Source organism: Papio anubis, chromosome 20 (assembly GCF_008728515.1).
Source record: "Papio anubis isolate 15944 chromosome 20, Panubis1.0, whole genome shotgun sequence".
NCBI lineage: Eukaryota > Metazoa > Chordata > Mammalia > Primates > Cercopithecidae > Papio > Papio anubis.
The window spans coordinates 41,344,378-41,359,110 of record NC_044995.1 but is presented as its reverse complement, the minus strand read 5'-3'; the positions used below and the strand labels follow the sequence as shown (position 1 = coordinate 41,359,110).

The 14,733-nt window shown below is 53.4% G+C and overlaps 1 protein-coding gene across 2 annotated transcripts; it reads right to left on the bottom strand.

The window, feature by feature from the left end:
- Nucleotides 1-9,132: 9,132 nt before the first annotated feature.
- S1PR5 (sphingosine-1-phosphate receptor 5) lies at nt 9,133-14,531 on the bottom strand. 2 transcript variants are annotated; one of them, XM_003914886.5, is made up of 2 exons: nt 14,103-14,531; nt 9,133-11,216 (listed from the first exon to the last, which is right to left on the bottom strand). In XM_003914886.5, the coding sequence occupies exon 2, from the start codon at nt 11,196-11,198 to the stop codon at nt 10,002-10,004; it is 1,197 nt and encodes a 398-aa protein (XP_003914935.1). In that variant the 5' UTR covers nt 11,199-11,216; nt 14,103-14,531; the 3' UTR covers nt 9,133-10,001. The 2 variants fall into 2 exon arrangements, with proteins under 2 accessions (XP_003914935.1, XP_003914934.3); XM_003914885.5 differs by lacking the exon at nt 14,103-14,531 and adding an exon at nt 13,676-14,090.
- Between the last annotated feature and the right edge of the window lie 202 nt (nt 14,532-14,733).

Genomic DNA, 14,733 nt, shown 5'->3' with positions numbered 1-14,733 from the left:
GGCGTGTGGCACCCGTCTTTAGGGGGGGTTCAAACCCCGAATCTGCCTCTTGCCAGTTCAGCGCCAGTAGGCGCTTACTTAGTTCTCTGTGGTTCAGTTTCCTCTCTGTAAAAGGTAATAATATAATAGCACCTATCTACCAGATTATCATTAAGACTAAATGCGGGGCCGGGCGCGGTGGCTCATGCCTATAATCCCAGCATTTTGGGAGACCGAGGTGGACGGGTCATGAGGTCAGGAGATGGAGACCATCCTGGCTAAGACTATGAAACCCCGTCTCTACTAAAAATTAAAAAAAAAACTAGCCGGGCGTGTTGGCGGGCGCCTGTAGTCTCAACTACACGGGAGTCTGAGGCAGGAGAATGGCGTGAACCCGGGAGGCAGAGTGTGCAGTGAGCCGAGATCGCGCCACTGCATTCCAGCCTAGGCGACAGAGCGAGACTCAGACTCAAAATGAATAAATAAATAAATAAAATAAAATAAACCTAAGTGTGAATACTAGCGCCCAAGAGATAGAAACCATTCCATTGCCATTTTTCATGACTGGGGATACTGATTTGTCATGTACACCGTTCATCATGTAACATTAACTTTTAAATAAATGTATGTAAGTTTATTTTAAAGAATTCACCTAGGCTGGGTGCGGTGGCTCACACCTGTAATCCCAGCGCTTTGGGGGCCGAGGCAGGTGGATCACGAGGTCAGGAGTTCAAGACCAGCCTGGCCAACATGGTGAAACCCCATGTCTACTAAAAATACAAAAAATAGCAGGGCGTGGTGGCGGGCGCCTGTAATCCCAGCTACTAAGGAGGCTAAAGTAGATAACTGCTTGAATCCGGGAGGCAGAGGTTACAGTGAGCAGAGATCACGCCACCACACTCCAGCCTGGGCAACAGAGTGAGACTCCCTCTCAAAAAAAAAAAAAAGAATTCATCTAAATGTCATCTAAATTATCATTACTTTAAAAAGATAGAGAGGCCAGGCGCGGTGGCTCATGCTTGTAATCCCAGCACTTTGGTAGGCCAAGACGGGTGGATCACCTGAGGTCAGGAGTTCGAGACCAGCCTGACCAATATGGTGAGACCCCCCTGCCCCCCGTCTCTACTAAATACAAAAAATCAACCGGGTGTGGTGGTGGGTAGGCAGAGGTTGCAGTGAGCCGAAATCCTGCCATTGCACTCCAGGCTGAACAACAGAGAGAGACTCCCTCTCAAAAGGGGAAAAAAAAAAAAAAGATGGGGTTTCGCCATGTAAGTGAATAATAAATGGAAACTCTAGGTCTCTGGAGCCTCCAGGGTGAATTTGAAAAACTGAACGTCCTGGCTCAGGTTCTGGAAGGAATCACGCGTAGGGCTGTGTTAGAGTTACCCGGCTACCCGAAATCCTTGCTGCGTGTAGCTGCGTGTAGCTGCGTGTAGCTGCGTGTAGCTGCGTGTAGCTGCAGTCTGCAGTTCCAGACAGCTCCTCAGGGGGGCGCCCCAGATAGTCCGTGAAGACGTTGAGTGGCCGAGGTTGTAACCAGCACCCTCCTGGCACGTTGCAGAAAACAACCTTTCTAATATCTCTCAAAATCAAACCTACAGGTCCGGTGAGCCAGGTGCTTGTAGAGATTTATCCAAGGTGCACTCGCACACATACAGGAGGAAGCATGTGCACACACATTTATTGCATTATAATGCATATCATGGCAAAAGGACTGGATCCCATTCACATGTCCCTCTGTAGAGTCCTGGCTTAATCAGTGGTGGCACTTCCTTGCTAAGAAATACTATGCAGCCGGTTAAAAGGAGCAACACATTTACTGCATGGATATGTACCTAGATCTTCTATTTTTTCTTTTCTCTTTTTCTTTCTTTTTTTTCTTTTTTTGAGACGGAGTATCATACTGTCACCCAGGCTGGTGTGCAGGGGTGTGATCTCAGCTTGCTGCAACCTCCGAGTCCCAGGTTCAAGCTATTCTCCTACCTCAGCCTCCCGAGCAGCTAGGATTACAGGCTTGAGCCACCACGCCCGGCTAATTTTTTGTATTTTTAGTAGGGACAGCGTTTCACTATGTTGGTCAGTCTGGTCTTGAACTCCCGACCTCGTGATTCACCTGCCTCGGCTTCCCAAAGTGCTGGGATTACCGACGTGAGCCACCTCACCCGGACTCCTCTTTTATTTTATTTATTTATCTTTTTTTTGAGACAGGGTCTTGCTCTGTCACCCAGGCTGGAGTGCGGTGGCACAATCATAGCTCACTTCAGCCTTGACCTCCTGGGCTCAAGTGATCCTGCTGCCCCAGCCTCCCAAGTAGCTGAGACTACAGTCACTCACTACCACACCCAGCTAACTTTTTCTTTTCCCCTGCTTTTTTTCCTTTCTTTTGTAGAGCTGGGGCTTCACCATGTTGCCCAGGCTGATCTCGAACTCCTGGGCTCAAGCGATCCTCCCTACTTGGCCTCCCAGAGTTCTGGGATTACAGGTGTAAGCCACCATGCCCCACTTCTTTTTTTTTTTTTTTTTTTTTTTTGAGACGGAGTCTGGCTCTGTCGCCCAGGCTGGAGTGCAGTGGCGCGATCTCGGCTCACTGCAAGCTCCGCCTCCTGGGTTGACGCCATTCTCCTGTCTCAGCCTCCAGAGTAGCTGGGACTACAGGCGCCCGCCACCTTGCCCAGCTAATTTTTTTTTGTATTTTTAGTAGAGGCAGGGTTTCACCATGTTAGCCAGGATGGTCTTGATCTCCTGACCTTGTGATCCGCCCGTCTCGGCCTCCCAAAGTGCTGGGATTACAGGCATGAGCCACCGCGCCCGGCCTTCTTTTTTTTTTTTTTTAACAGAGTCTTGCTATCACCCAGGCTGGTATGCAGCAGTGCAATCACAGCTCATTGCAGCCTCGAACTCCTGGCTCAAGTGATCCTCCTGCCTCAGTCTCCCAAGTAACTGGGACTACAGGTGTATGCCACCACACTTAGCTAAGTTTTTTATTTTTTGTAGAGATAGTGTCTCACTGTGTTGCCGAGGTTGGTCTCAAACTCCTGGGTTCAAGTGATCCTCCTGCTTCGGCCCTGCAAAGTGCTGGGATTACAGGCATGAGTCACTGTACCTGACCAGGCCTCCATTTTTTTAATGTAAAAAAACAGCCAGGCCCGGTGACTCACGCCAGTAATCCCAGCACTTTGGGAGGCTGAGGAGGGCAGATCACCTGAGATCAGGAGTTCGAGACCAGCCTGACCACCATGGTGAAACCTCATCTATACTAAAAATACAAAATTAGTGGGGCATGGTGGCACATGCCTGTAATCCCAGCTACTCAGGAGGCTAAGGCAGGAGAATCACTTGAACCCAGGAGGTGGAGGTTGCAGTGAGCCGAGATCGGGCCACTGCACTCCAGCCTGGGCAACAAGAGCAAAACTCTGTCTCAAAAAAAAAAAAAAAGAAGTGCTATGGACCGAATTATGTGCCCGTACCCGCTTTTCGTGTGTTGTAGCCCTAACCCTCAGTGGGATGGTATTTGGAAGTGAGGCCTTTGGGAAGTGATTAGGTCTAGATGAGGTCATGAAGGTGGGAACCTCATGATGGGATTAATGTCCTTATAGGAAGACCACACCAGAGAGTGCTCTCTCTCTTTTCTTTCTTTTCTGGAGTCTCGCTGTGCTCCCAGGCTGGAGTGCAGTGGCGTGATCTCGGCTCACTGCAAGCTCCGCCTCCCGGGTTCACGCCATTCTCCCACCTCAGCCTCCCAAGTAGCTGAGACTACAGGCGCCCGCCACCACGCCCGGCTAGTTTTTTGTATTTTTAGTAGAGACAGGGTTTCACCATGTTAGCCAGGATAGTCTCGATCTCCTGACCTCGTGATCCACTCGCCTCGGCCTCCCAAAGTGCTGGGATTACAGGCTTGAGCGCCCCCGCGCCCGGCCTTCTTTTTTTTTTTGAGACAGGCTGGAGTGCAGTGGTGCGATCTCCTTGCTCACTGCAACCTCTGCTTCCCGGGTTCAAGCGATTCTCCTGCCCCAGCCTCCCGAGTAGCTGGAATTACAGATGTGTGCCACCACACCGGATACTTTTTGTATTTTTAGTAGAAGAGGGGTTTCAACATGTTGGCCATGCTGGTCTTGAACTCCTGGTCTCAGTTGATCCACCTGCCTCGGTCTCCCAAAGGGTTGGGATTACAGGCGTGAGCTACCTCGCCCAACCTACTCTCCATTTCTTTCCCCAACATGTGGGAACACAGTGAGAAAGCGGCTGTCTTCAAGCTCAGAAGAGAGTCCTCGCTAGAACACAACCATGCTGACATTCTGTTTTTTTGAGATGATGTCTCGCCCTGTCACCCAGGCTGGAGTGCAGTGGTGCGATCTCCACTCACTGCAACCTCTGCCTCCCAGGTTCAAGCAATTCTCCTGCCCCAGCCTCCCAAGTAGCTGGGATTACATATGTACGCCACCACGCCCAGGTAATTTTTTGTATCTTTAGTAGCAACGGGGTTTCACCATGTTGGCCAGGCCGGTCTCGAACTCCTGACCTCAGGTGATCCACCTGCCTGGGCCTCCCAAAGTGCTGGGATTACAGGGATGAGCCACAGTGTCCGGCCCCAGGCTGGCATTCTGATATTGAACTTCCTACCCTCCAGAACTATGCAAAAGTAATTATTGGAACTTAAGCCACCCCATCTATGGTATTTGTTATGCAGTCCAAGCTGACTAAGAGCAAGACATTACAAAATGTGTGGGTATTGCCAGGCGCTGCGGCTCATATCTGTAATCCCAGTACTTGGGAGTCTGAGGCAGGTGTATCACTTGAGCTCAGGAGTTTGAGACCAGCCTCAGAAAAAAATTAGCTGTGTGTGGTTGTGAGCTGTATTGTGGTTGTGAGCCAGGTGTGGTGTGGACCATGTGGTCCCAGCTACTACACAAGAGGCTGAGGCAGGAGGAGTATTGCTTCAGCCCAAGAGATGGAGGCTGCAGTGGGCCGTAATTGTGTCAATGCACTCCAGCCTGGGCAACACAGCAAGACCCTATCTCAAAAAACAAACAAAAAAATGTGTGGGTGTGCAATATTTTAGAAGATATACTTTTTTTTTTTTTTTTTTTGTGACAGGTCTTGCGGTATCACCCAGGCTGGAGTGCAGTTGTGCAATCATAGCTCACTGCAGCCTTGACCTCCCAGGCTCAGGTGATCCTCCTACTCCAGCTTCCCCAGTGTCTGGGACCATAGGCATGTGCCACTATGCCCGGGTGATTTTTTTTTTTTTTTTTTTTTTTTAGACAGAGTCTCGCTCTGCTACCCAGATTGGAGTGCAGTGGCATGATCTCGGCTCCCTACAACCTCTGCCTCACAGGTTCAAGCAATTCTCATGCCTCAGTCTCCTGAGTAACTGGGATTACAGGCACCTGCCACAACGCCCAGCTTTTTTTTTTTTTTTTTGCATTTTTAGTAGAGATGGGGTTTCACTGTGTTGGCTAGGCTGATCTCTAACTCCTGGCCTCAAGTAATCCTCCCGCCTCGACCTCCCAAAGTGCTAGGATTACAGGCATGAGCCACCGTGCCCAGCTCACCAGGGTGATTTTTAAATCATTTCTAGAAACTGAGTCTCCCTATGTTGTGTGGGCCCGTCCCCAACAGCTGGGCTCAAAAGATCCTCCTGCCTCAGCCCCCCAAAATGCTAGGATTACAGGCGTGAGCCAACATGCCCAGCCAAGACATACTTTTTTTTTTTTTTGAGACGGAGTCTTGCTCTGTCACCCAGGCTGGAGTGCAGTGGCCGGATCTCAGCTCACTGCAAGCTCCGCCTCCCGGGTTTACGCCATTCTCCTGCCTCAGCCTCCCGAGTAGCTGGGACTACAGGCGCCCGCCACCTCGCCCGGCTAGTTTTTTTGTATTTTTCAGTAGAGACGGGGTTTCACCGTGTTAGCCGGGATCGTCTCTCGATCTCCTGACCTCGTGATCCGCCCGTCTCGGCCTCCCAAAGTGCTGGGATTACAGGCTTGAGCCACCGCGCCCGGCCTAAGACATACTATTAAGTCAACAAAGCAATATGCAGAACAGTGATAAATTTGTGCAAAAAGACAGGAGGTGTATTTACATTTCATTTTGGCAAGGCGAATCCACAGACTAGCTCTGGAAGGTCCCCAGGAGTCCCACTGTGATCACCACAAGGAAGGGGAACTGGGCGCTTTTTTTGTGGGGGGGGATGGAGTTTCCCTCTTTTTGCCCAGGCTGAAGAGCAATGGCATGATCTCGGCTCACTGCAACCTCTGCCTCCTGGGTTCAAGTGATTCTCCTGCTTCAGCCTCCCTAGTAGCTGGGATTAAGGGTGCACGCCACCATGCCAGGCTAGTTTTGTATTTTAAGTAGAGACGGGGCTTCCCCATGATGGCCAGACTGGTCTCAAATTCCTGACCTCAGGTGATCCGCCGGCCTCGGCCTCCCAAAGTGCTGGGATTACAGGTATGAGCCACTGCGCCTGGCCGAACTGGGTGCTTTTTAAATTTTGTAGAAAACTCGTAAGAGAGTGTGCCTGTGTTCCAACTGGTTGGTTTCCTGTGCGTGTGGCCTCCAGGGGCACTCTGAGCGTGGCCAGCAGGGACTCGGGGTCCCCCCAGTCTGGGATAGCTGTCCCCAAAACATCGGTTTTTTTGTGGTTGCCTGCAGTTCCAAGGTTTCCCGGAAGGTGGAGCGCTGCAGTCTGAACCCAAAGCCAGACGCCCCCCAGCCCGGCCCCGGGGCCCATCCAGCCTTTCAGGGATCAAGAATGCGCCTGGGGACATGCCCGGGACCGGGGCCGGGGCCAGCACGTCTGGAGCCTTTTATGGGCACAAACAGCACCCTGGCATCGTTCCAGCCACGAATGCAGACCCCCGTGGGAGTGGCTGTTGGCCTGGCTTTGCCAGACCCGTCTGGAGGGGTCAGATACCAAGCCGGTTCCTCCTGGGGCCTGAAGCTTAGGCTAATGTCCTGGCTCAGACACTGAGACAAGGTACTCCCTGTCTGGAATTTCCTCATCTGTCTAATGCAGATTAGGAAACCTACCTTGCAAGGTTGCTATAAGGCTGAAAAATAGGTGTGTCCCAGAACTATGCAGAGAACTAACCAGGCAAAATGAACTCTTATTTTAGGCCGGGTGTGGAGGCTCACACCTGTATCCCAGCACTTCGTTTTTGTTGTTTTGTTTTCTGAGACGGAGTCTTGCTCTGTTACCCAGGCTGGAGTGCAGTGGCGCGATCTCAACTTACTGCAACCTCCAGCCTCCCGGGTTCCAGTGATTCTCCCTCCTCAGCCTCCCGAGTAGCTGGGACTACAGGTGCGCAGCACCATGCCTGGCTAATTTTTTTTGTTTGTGTATTTTTAGTAGAGGCGGAGTTTCACCATGTTGACCTCTAGAGATCCACCTGCCTCGGCCTCCCAAAGTGCTGGGATTACAGGTGCGAGTCACTGTGCCCAGCCTATATCCCAGCACTTTGGGAGGCCAAGGTGGGTTGCTTGAGCCCAGGAGTTTGAGACCAGCCTGGGTAACATGGTGAGAAATCATCTCTCAAAAAAAATTCAAAACATGTTTGGTGTGGTGCACCAGTAGCCCCAGCTACTCGGGTGAGGGGTTGAGGCAAGAGGATCACTTGAGCTCAGGAGATTGAGGCTGCAGCGAGCCGTGATTATGCCAGTGTACTTCAGGCTGGGCAACAGAGCAAGATCCTGTCTCAAGAAGAAATCAAAAAACGGGCGGGCGCAGTGGCTCACGCCTGTAATTCCAACACTTTGGGAGGCTGAGGTGGGTGGATCACAAGGTCAGGAGTTTAAGACCAGCCTGATCAATATGTGAAACCCCATCTCTACTAAAAATACCAAAAATTAGCCGGGGTGTGGTGGCGGGTGCCTGTAATTCCAGCTACTCTGGAGGCTGAAGTAGGAGAATCGCCTGAACCCAGGAGTCGGAGGTTGTAGTGAGACAAGATTGTGGCACTGAACTCCAGCCTGGGTGACAAACTGAGACTCCATCTCAAAAAAAAAGAAAAAAAGAAAAAAAAGGCTGGGTGCAATGGCTCACGCCTGTAATTCCAGCACTTTGGGAGGCCGAGGTGGGCGGATCACGAGGTCAGGGGATCAAGACCATCCTGGCTAACACTGTGAAAACCCGTCTCTACTAAAAATACAAAAAAAAATTAGCCAGGTGTGGTGACGGGCACCTGTAGTCCCAGCTACTTGGGAGCCTGAGGCAGGAGAATGGCGTGAACCCAGGAGGCAGAGCTTGCAGTGAGCCGAGATCATGCCACTGCACTCCAGCCTGGGTGACAGAGCAAGACTCTATCTCAAAAAAAAAAAAGAAAGAAAGAAAAGAAAAACCAAAAAACCTCTTATGTTTACCTAAAAGACATGATTTCATTATACAGGCTGGAGTGCAGTGATGCAAAAATAGCTCACTGCAGCCCTGAGCTCCTAGGTTCTGGAAATCCTCCTTCAGCCTCCCCAGTAGCTGTGACTATAGGCATGCGTAACCACAACTGCCTAATTTTTGTAGAAATGGGGTCTCACTATGTTGCCCAGGCTGGTCTCAAACTCCCGGCCTCAATTGATCCTCCTGCCTCATCCTCCCAAAGTGTTGGGATTTGCAGGCATGAACCACTGTGTCTGGCCTTACTTTGTTATCTTTTTTTTTTTTTTTTAGACGGAGTCTCACTTTGTTGCCCAGGCTGGAGTGCAGCTCATTGCAACCTCCGCCTCCCAGGTTCAAGGGATTCTCCTGCCTCAGCCTCCCAAGTAGCTGGGACTATAGGCATGAGCCATCACACCTGGCTAATTTTTGTATTTTTAGTAGAGATGGGGTTTCACCATGTTGGCAAGGCTGGTCTTGAACTCCTGACGTCAGGTATCTGCCCACCTCGGCCTCCCAAAGTGCTGGGGTTAGAGGTGTGAGCCACTTCACCCAGTCTATTATTATTATTTCTTTTAATGAAGGATCTGACACTGCATTTGAAGAAATTTTATTAACTGGGTATGGTAGTGCACTCCTGTAGTCCCAGCTACTAGGGAGGCTGAAGCAGGAACTCCAGGCTTGATCCTAGGAGTTCCAGGCTGCAGTGAGCTATAATCGTGCCCATGGAACTCCAGCCTGGGTGACAAAGCACAAGATCCCAGCTCAAAAAAGAAAAGAAAAGAAAAGAAAAATAAAAAAGAAATTTTATTATCAGATAGGATTTGGCTGAGTCTCCCAGAGTCAAATGTGGGGATGCCCCGCCCTTGGCATTGTCCTTGACAACTTTATTCCACTCTTACACTCAATTCCTCAGTAATTCTGTCTGCTGCCTCCAAAATCTATCTAGAATCCACCGGGTCTGGGCTTAACTGGAGTCTCCATCATTGTTCCTGTGGCTCAGTGCAGCCCCCCTTCACCTTCTCTGGCTTTCACCCTGTGATGGAGGCCACAAGACGCCTGTGATTATCTGAATCAGGGCAAGTCCCTCCTTAGCTTAGAACCTTCTATGGCTCCCACCTCACTCGGAGCAAAAGCGAAGTCCTCCATGTCACCCACAAGGTCCTTCGGGAACTACTCCTTCAGCTCCTTGTCTCCTCCCATTCTCCCCCTCCATCCCTGCTCCAGGCACACCCGCATCCCTGCCTTTCTTAGAAGACACGGGCACATTTCAGCCTCAGGGCCTTTGCGCATGCCATTCCCTCATCCTGAAATGCTTTTTCTTTTGGTCTTCCCAGGACAGAAGCCTCAGCTCACATCACAAGTCACTACCTCTGCAGAGAGGCCTTCCCTGACCACCATTGCCATCTCTGTCGTGTGTCACTGGAATCATCTCCGTTATTTCATCACCGAGTTCTTTTCTGTGATCCCAAGCAGAACGTCAATTCCATGAGGACACAGATTTTTGTCTGTTTGTTCACTGTTGTGGGGTGTCGCTCCATAAATACATTTCCCTGCATCTTTCCCGACTGCACCTTCAGCTGCATTTCCTACAAATTCCTTTATGTAAAAAGAACAAGTGTGTAAAACTTGGGAGAACAGTCGTGAGCCGAGGATGTCAGTCTGCAGCAGGTTCTGGTACCAGAGTCCGGGCGGCTGTTGGTGCATCAGGGCTGCCTGTGATGCCGCTGGTGTCCCGCCCGTCGTGCTGGGGCGACGAGCGCTCCGAGCGACTGAAGCTCCCATCCAGGCCCGGGGGCAGGCAGCGGCGCAGGCCCCCGGAAGCCTCAGCCGCGCTTCCCGACTTCTGGGAGCCACCCAGGCCTCTGCCGCAGGAGTGGCGGCCGCAGCAGACGAGGCGCAGGATCGCGTAGCGCAGGTCGCGGTTGGTGAGCGTGTAGATGATGGGATTCAGAAGTGAGTTGGCCATGGCCAGTCCCAGGAAGGGATCAGCCTGCAGGAGTACAGGACAGGCTCGCGCCGGGCACGCCACGTCGAGCAACAGTAGCAGGAAGAGTGGGCCCCAACATGCCACAAAGGCCAGGAGCACCACGCTGAGCGTGCGCAGCAAGGCCAGCGAGCGCGGCTTGCGACGCGCGCGGGTCGAGGTGGTCCCTGCAGTCCTGGGCCGCGCCCGCAGGCGCCGCGCGTTGGCACGCACCTGGCAGTAGATGCGCGCGTAGAGCGCACAGATGGCGGCCAGGATGCCCACGAAGGCGAGCACGCAGAAAAGCACGTAGGCCTTGGCGTAGAGCGGCAGGACAGTGGAGCAGGCGTCCAGGCGACCCAGGCAGTTCCAGCCCAGCGCTGGCAGGAGCCCGAGGAGCAGCGACACGCCCCAGGCCGCGGCCGCCATCGCCATCGTGCGCCCCCGACTGGAGACGGGTGCGGGCCCCTTGCGCGCCATGGTGAGGCTGCGCTCCAGCGCGATGGCCAGGAGGCTCAGCACCGACGCGGTGAGTGCCACGAAGACGCCTCCCTCCCGTGCGAACCAGAGCGCGGGCGACAGTCGCAGCGTGAGCGGCCCCGACAGTAGGATGTTGGCGGCGTAGGCGGCGCCTGCCAGCAGATCCGACAACGTGAGGCTGCCCAGGAGCAGGAACATGGGCGCGTGGAAGCGCGGGTGGCGTCCAAGCACCAACAGCACGGCCAGATTCTCTAGCACGATGAAGGCGCACACCGCCAGGCACACCACGGCGTCGGCGCGCAGGCCAGCACCGGGCTGGTAGCGCGCACCGCGGAGCTTGCCGGTGTAGTTGTAATGCAGGACGATGACCTCGCTCACTGGCGCCGGCCGCAGCAGCCCCGACTCCATGGGCCGCGCGCCCCAAGGCTGTTGGAGAGGCAGGATACCGTGTCAGGCCGGCTAAGCCGTGGGAAAGGGGCCCTACCCCCTGACCGTCACCCCACACACATGGGGTCCAAGGGGAGTTCAGGATGGAGGGATAGAGTCCGTGGAGACAGACATACACACAAATAATATCACGAGGGGACAAGGTGACATACCAAAAAAAGGGACATTAATAACACAGGCATGGCTGGGCACGGTGGCTCACGCCTGTAATCCCCTCCTGTAATCCCCGCCACACTCAGCCTGAGGCAGTGGCTCACTCCAGGGAGGCCGAGACGGGCAGCTCACGAGGTCAGGAGATCGAGACCATCCTGGCTAACACGGTGAAACCCCCCGTCTCTACTAAAAACACAAAAAATTAGCCAGGCATGGTGGCACTCGCCTGTAGTCCCAGCTACTGGGGAGGCTGAGGCAGGAGAATCGTTTGAACCCAGGAGGCGGAGGTTGCAGCGAGCCGAGATTGCACCACTGCACTCCAGCCCGAGTGGCAGAGCAAGACTCTGTCTCAAAACACACACACCCCATACACACACACACACACGGCTGGGTGTGGTGGCTCACTCCTGTAATTCCAACACTTTGGGAGGCTGAGGCCCAGGAGTTCGAGATTAGCCTGGGCAACATAGGAGGACCCTGTTTCTACAAAAAAATACAAAAATTAGCCGGGTGTGGTGGTGTGTGCCTGTAATCCCAGCTACTCAGTGGGAGTCTCAGCTGAGGTGGGAGGATCACTTCAGCCCGAGAGGTCAAGGCTGCAGTCAGTGTTGATTGTGCCACTGTACTCCAGCCAGGGCAACAGAGCAAGACCCTGTCTCACACACACACATAAAAGCAGGGAGTTCCAGAAACACACAGAATGCACACAAACACAACACACACAGAAAGAGACACACTACAAGGGCAAAACACACAGTCACACACCATCAGGGAAACCAAAAAATACATCATACAGGGACAGAGCGACACAGGCAGAAAAACACAGCGACCAAAATTCAGTCACACAAATACGGGGTCTCCCACCCAGTGGCACAGGCCACAATTTCACAACCTCCACTCACACTAGCCTGGGGCCCAGTGCACCACACTCCACACTCTTGTCTCACTGCACACAAAACTTTTTCCTGCCAAAACCCCCTCATCCACCCAAAAACCCCACGAGAAAGTTGCACCTTGGCCAGGCACGGTGGCTTTCGCCTATAATCCCAGCACTTTGGGAGGCCGAGGTGGGAGGATCACTTGAGCCCAGGAGTTTGACACCAGCCTGGGCAACATAGTAAGACTTCATCTCTACAAAATAATTTAAAAATTAGCCAGGTGTGGTGTTATGCCCCTATAGTCCCAGCTACTCAAGAGACTGAGGTGGGAGGATCACTTGAGCCTTGGAGGCCGAGGCTGCCGTGAGCCATGATCGCACCCCTGTTCTCCAACCTGGGCAACAAGAGCGAAACTCCGTCTCAAAAGAAAAAAAAAAAAGGGTTGATTCTTTTCACTCATTTTACTAAGGTAGAGGCTGTGGACAGAAGAAAGGATCCACAAGAGGCAGACACTGCACTCCAGCCTGGATGACAGAGCAAAACTCATCTCAAAAAACAAACGAACATATTTTGATGGAAACATATAGCATGTATACTTTTCTGGGCTCAATTTCTTCACTCCGAATAGTAATATTGAGTTCACCTGATGTGATTGTTATATACCAATATTATATGTTATATACCAATATACTCTTACAGAGGGGCACACATGTCATTAAACTATAATAACATTCCTCACCTGCCTCTGTGCCCTTATTAATCCCCACTTCCTTTAGTCCTAATTTACAGATGAGAAAAGTGAGGCTCAAAAGAAATGCTTCATATCCAAGCAGGCGCAAAGGTTTCCATGCTCCCACACAAACATCCATGCACGAACAGTCCCCATGCAAGTCCGAATGAGAAAACCAAGGCCTGGGGAGCGGAATGGATCTCTTTTGCACAAAGCAGGGACGCGGACATCCCAGAGAGCTTCGGTCACACACACAGAATCAAGGCAGGCAAATACAGACAGGCAGGAAGTCGCTGGCTCACCCATGCTTGAGGTGGGGAGCCCAAATACAGGGAGACAGTTACACACGCTCTGATGGGTAGGCCACCCCCACAGGCCCAGCTTGCCCGGCAGCAGGACTGAAGTATGGAAACTTGCAGTGGTCCGGCCAGGAGCGGGTGGCCAGGGGATTCCAGCCACCTTCACCCCGTATCCCAGGTTCTGCACCCAGCTGGGGCGCTCCCAGCTTCCCTCTCCCCAGAGGCCTCCAGAAAAAGTTCGGGGAATTCCCTGAAAGGAGTGGTGCGCCTTTTTAGACCGGGAAAGTGGCCGCCAGGGCGATCCCCTCCAGGTCAGGCCCAGCCCCGCGCCCCCAAGGGCCCCCAAGGGCCCTCAAGGGTCCAGTGCCGTCCACTCACTCTGAGCCCTGGTCGTGCGCCCCCCGCAGTCGCGCTGCCTTGAGCCGAGTGAGCGGACGCCGCTCCGGGGGCAGGGCTGGAGCTGGCAGGCGACGGGGCGGGCCAGCGAAGCAAAGGGCCGGCGGTCGCCAACAGTTGCCCCCTCCCTTTGGGGCCCGGGCGCTCAGCCCATGACTGCCAGCCTGTGCCACTCGCCGCGGCACCGGAGCGCGCCCCGGCGGCGACTGGCACAGGCGAGCCCTCAGCTGCCCCCTCCGGGCCTGGGCTGTCCTCCCAGGAACGCTCCATCACGGTGGGAGGACTCGGAGAGGCGGGAAAGGGAGGGTTCTGCAGCAGGGCGGTCGCAGCCTCAGCCTCTTCTCCCCAGCAGAGGGGTCTCCTCTGTCCTGGGTGTCCGGGTACTGCGCCCTCCCCATTGCCCACCCACCTGTGAACTGAGCTCCCTGGGCTGCACGCCAAGGACGTCCCGTCGATGGTTCGGTGGGTCTTCAGTGGATTGCTTAGCAGGAGTATTCAGTGGGGGCCACCTTAGCCCGAGTCCTCTCCCACCAGCAGATAGGTCCCCGCTGCTCCCGGGCACAGGCCCCTCCCAATTTCCCGCTCCCGCCCTCGGCTCAGGGCGAGTGGGGGTGGGGCAGGCTTGGGCAGGATTGTGATGGGAACTTGCCGCTCCTCAGATAAGGAGGGTCTGTCCCGCCCCACCCCCTGGATTCCGTGTTCCCCCGACAGATTCTTTCCTACTCTTATCGCTGACGACAAAGTGATTTACTCATTAATGGTGTTTCTGGGCTGTGTCCTTATCAGACAGTAAAACCCACCAGCGTAAGAATTTTTTTTTTCTTTCTTTCTGTTTTTTTTTTTGAGACAAGATCTCGCTCTGTCGCCCAGAGTGTAGTGCAGTGGCATCATCATAACTCACTGCAGTCTCGACCTCCCCGGCTCAAGCCATCTCAAGCCATCCTCCCATCTCAAGCCATCCTCCCATCTCAAGCCATCCTCCCATCGCAGCCGGCTGAACATAGCTGCCGGGACTCCAGTCGCTTGCCACCATGCCCAGA

What these genes read in the sequence shown, in the direction of transcription:
- S1PR5 (XM_003914885.5), bottom strand. Translation starts at nt 13,963, where the DNA reads ATGGAGCGTTCCTGGGAGGACAGCCCAGGCCCGGAGGGGGCAGCTGAG. An exon ending in GCGCACGACCAGGGCTCAGA is followed by an intron (nt 11,217 to 13,675) that starts GTGAGTGGACGG and finishes CCTCTCCAACAG; the next exon opens with CCTTGGGGCGCGCGGCCCAT.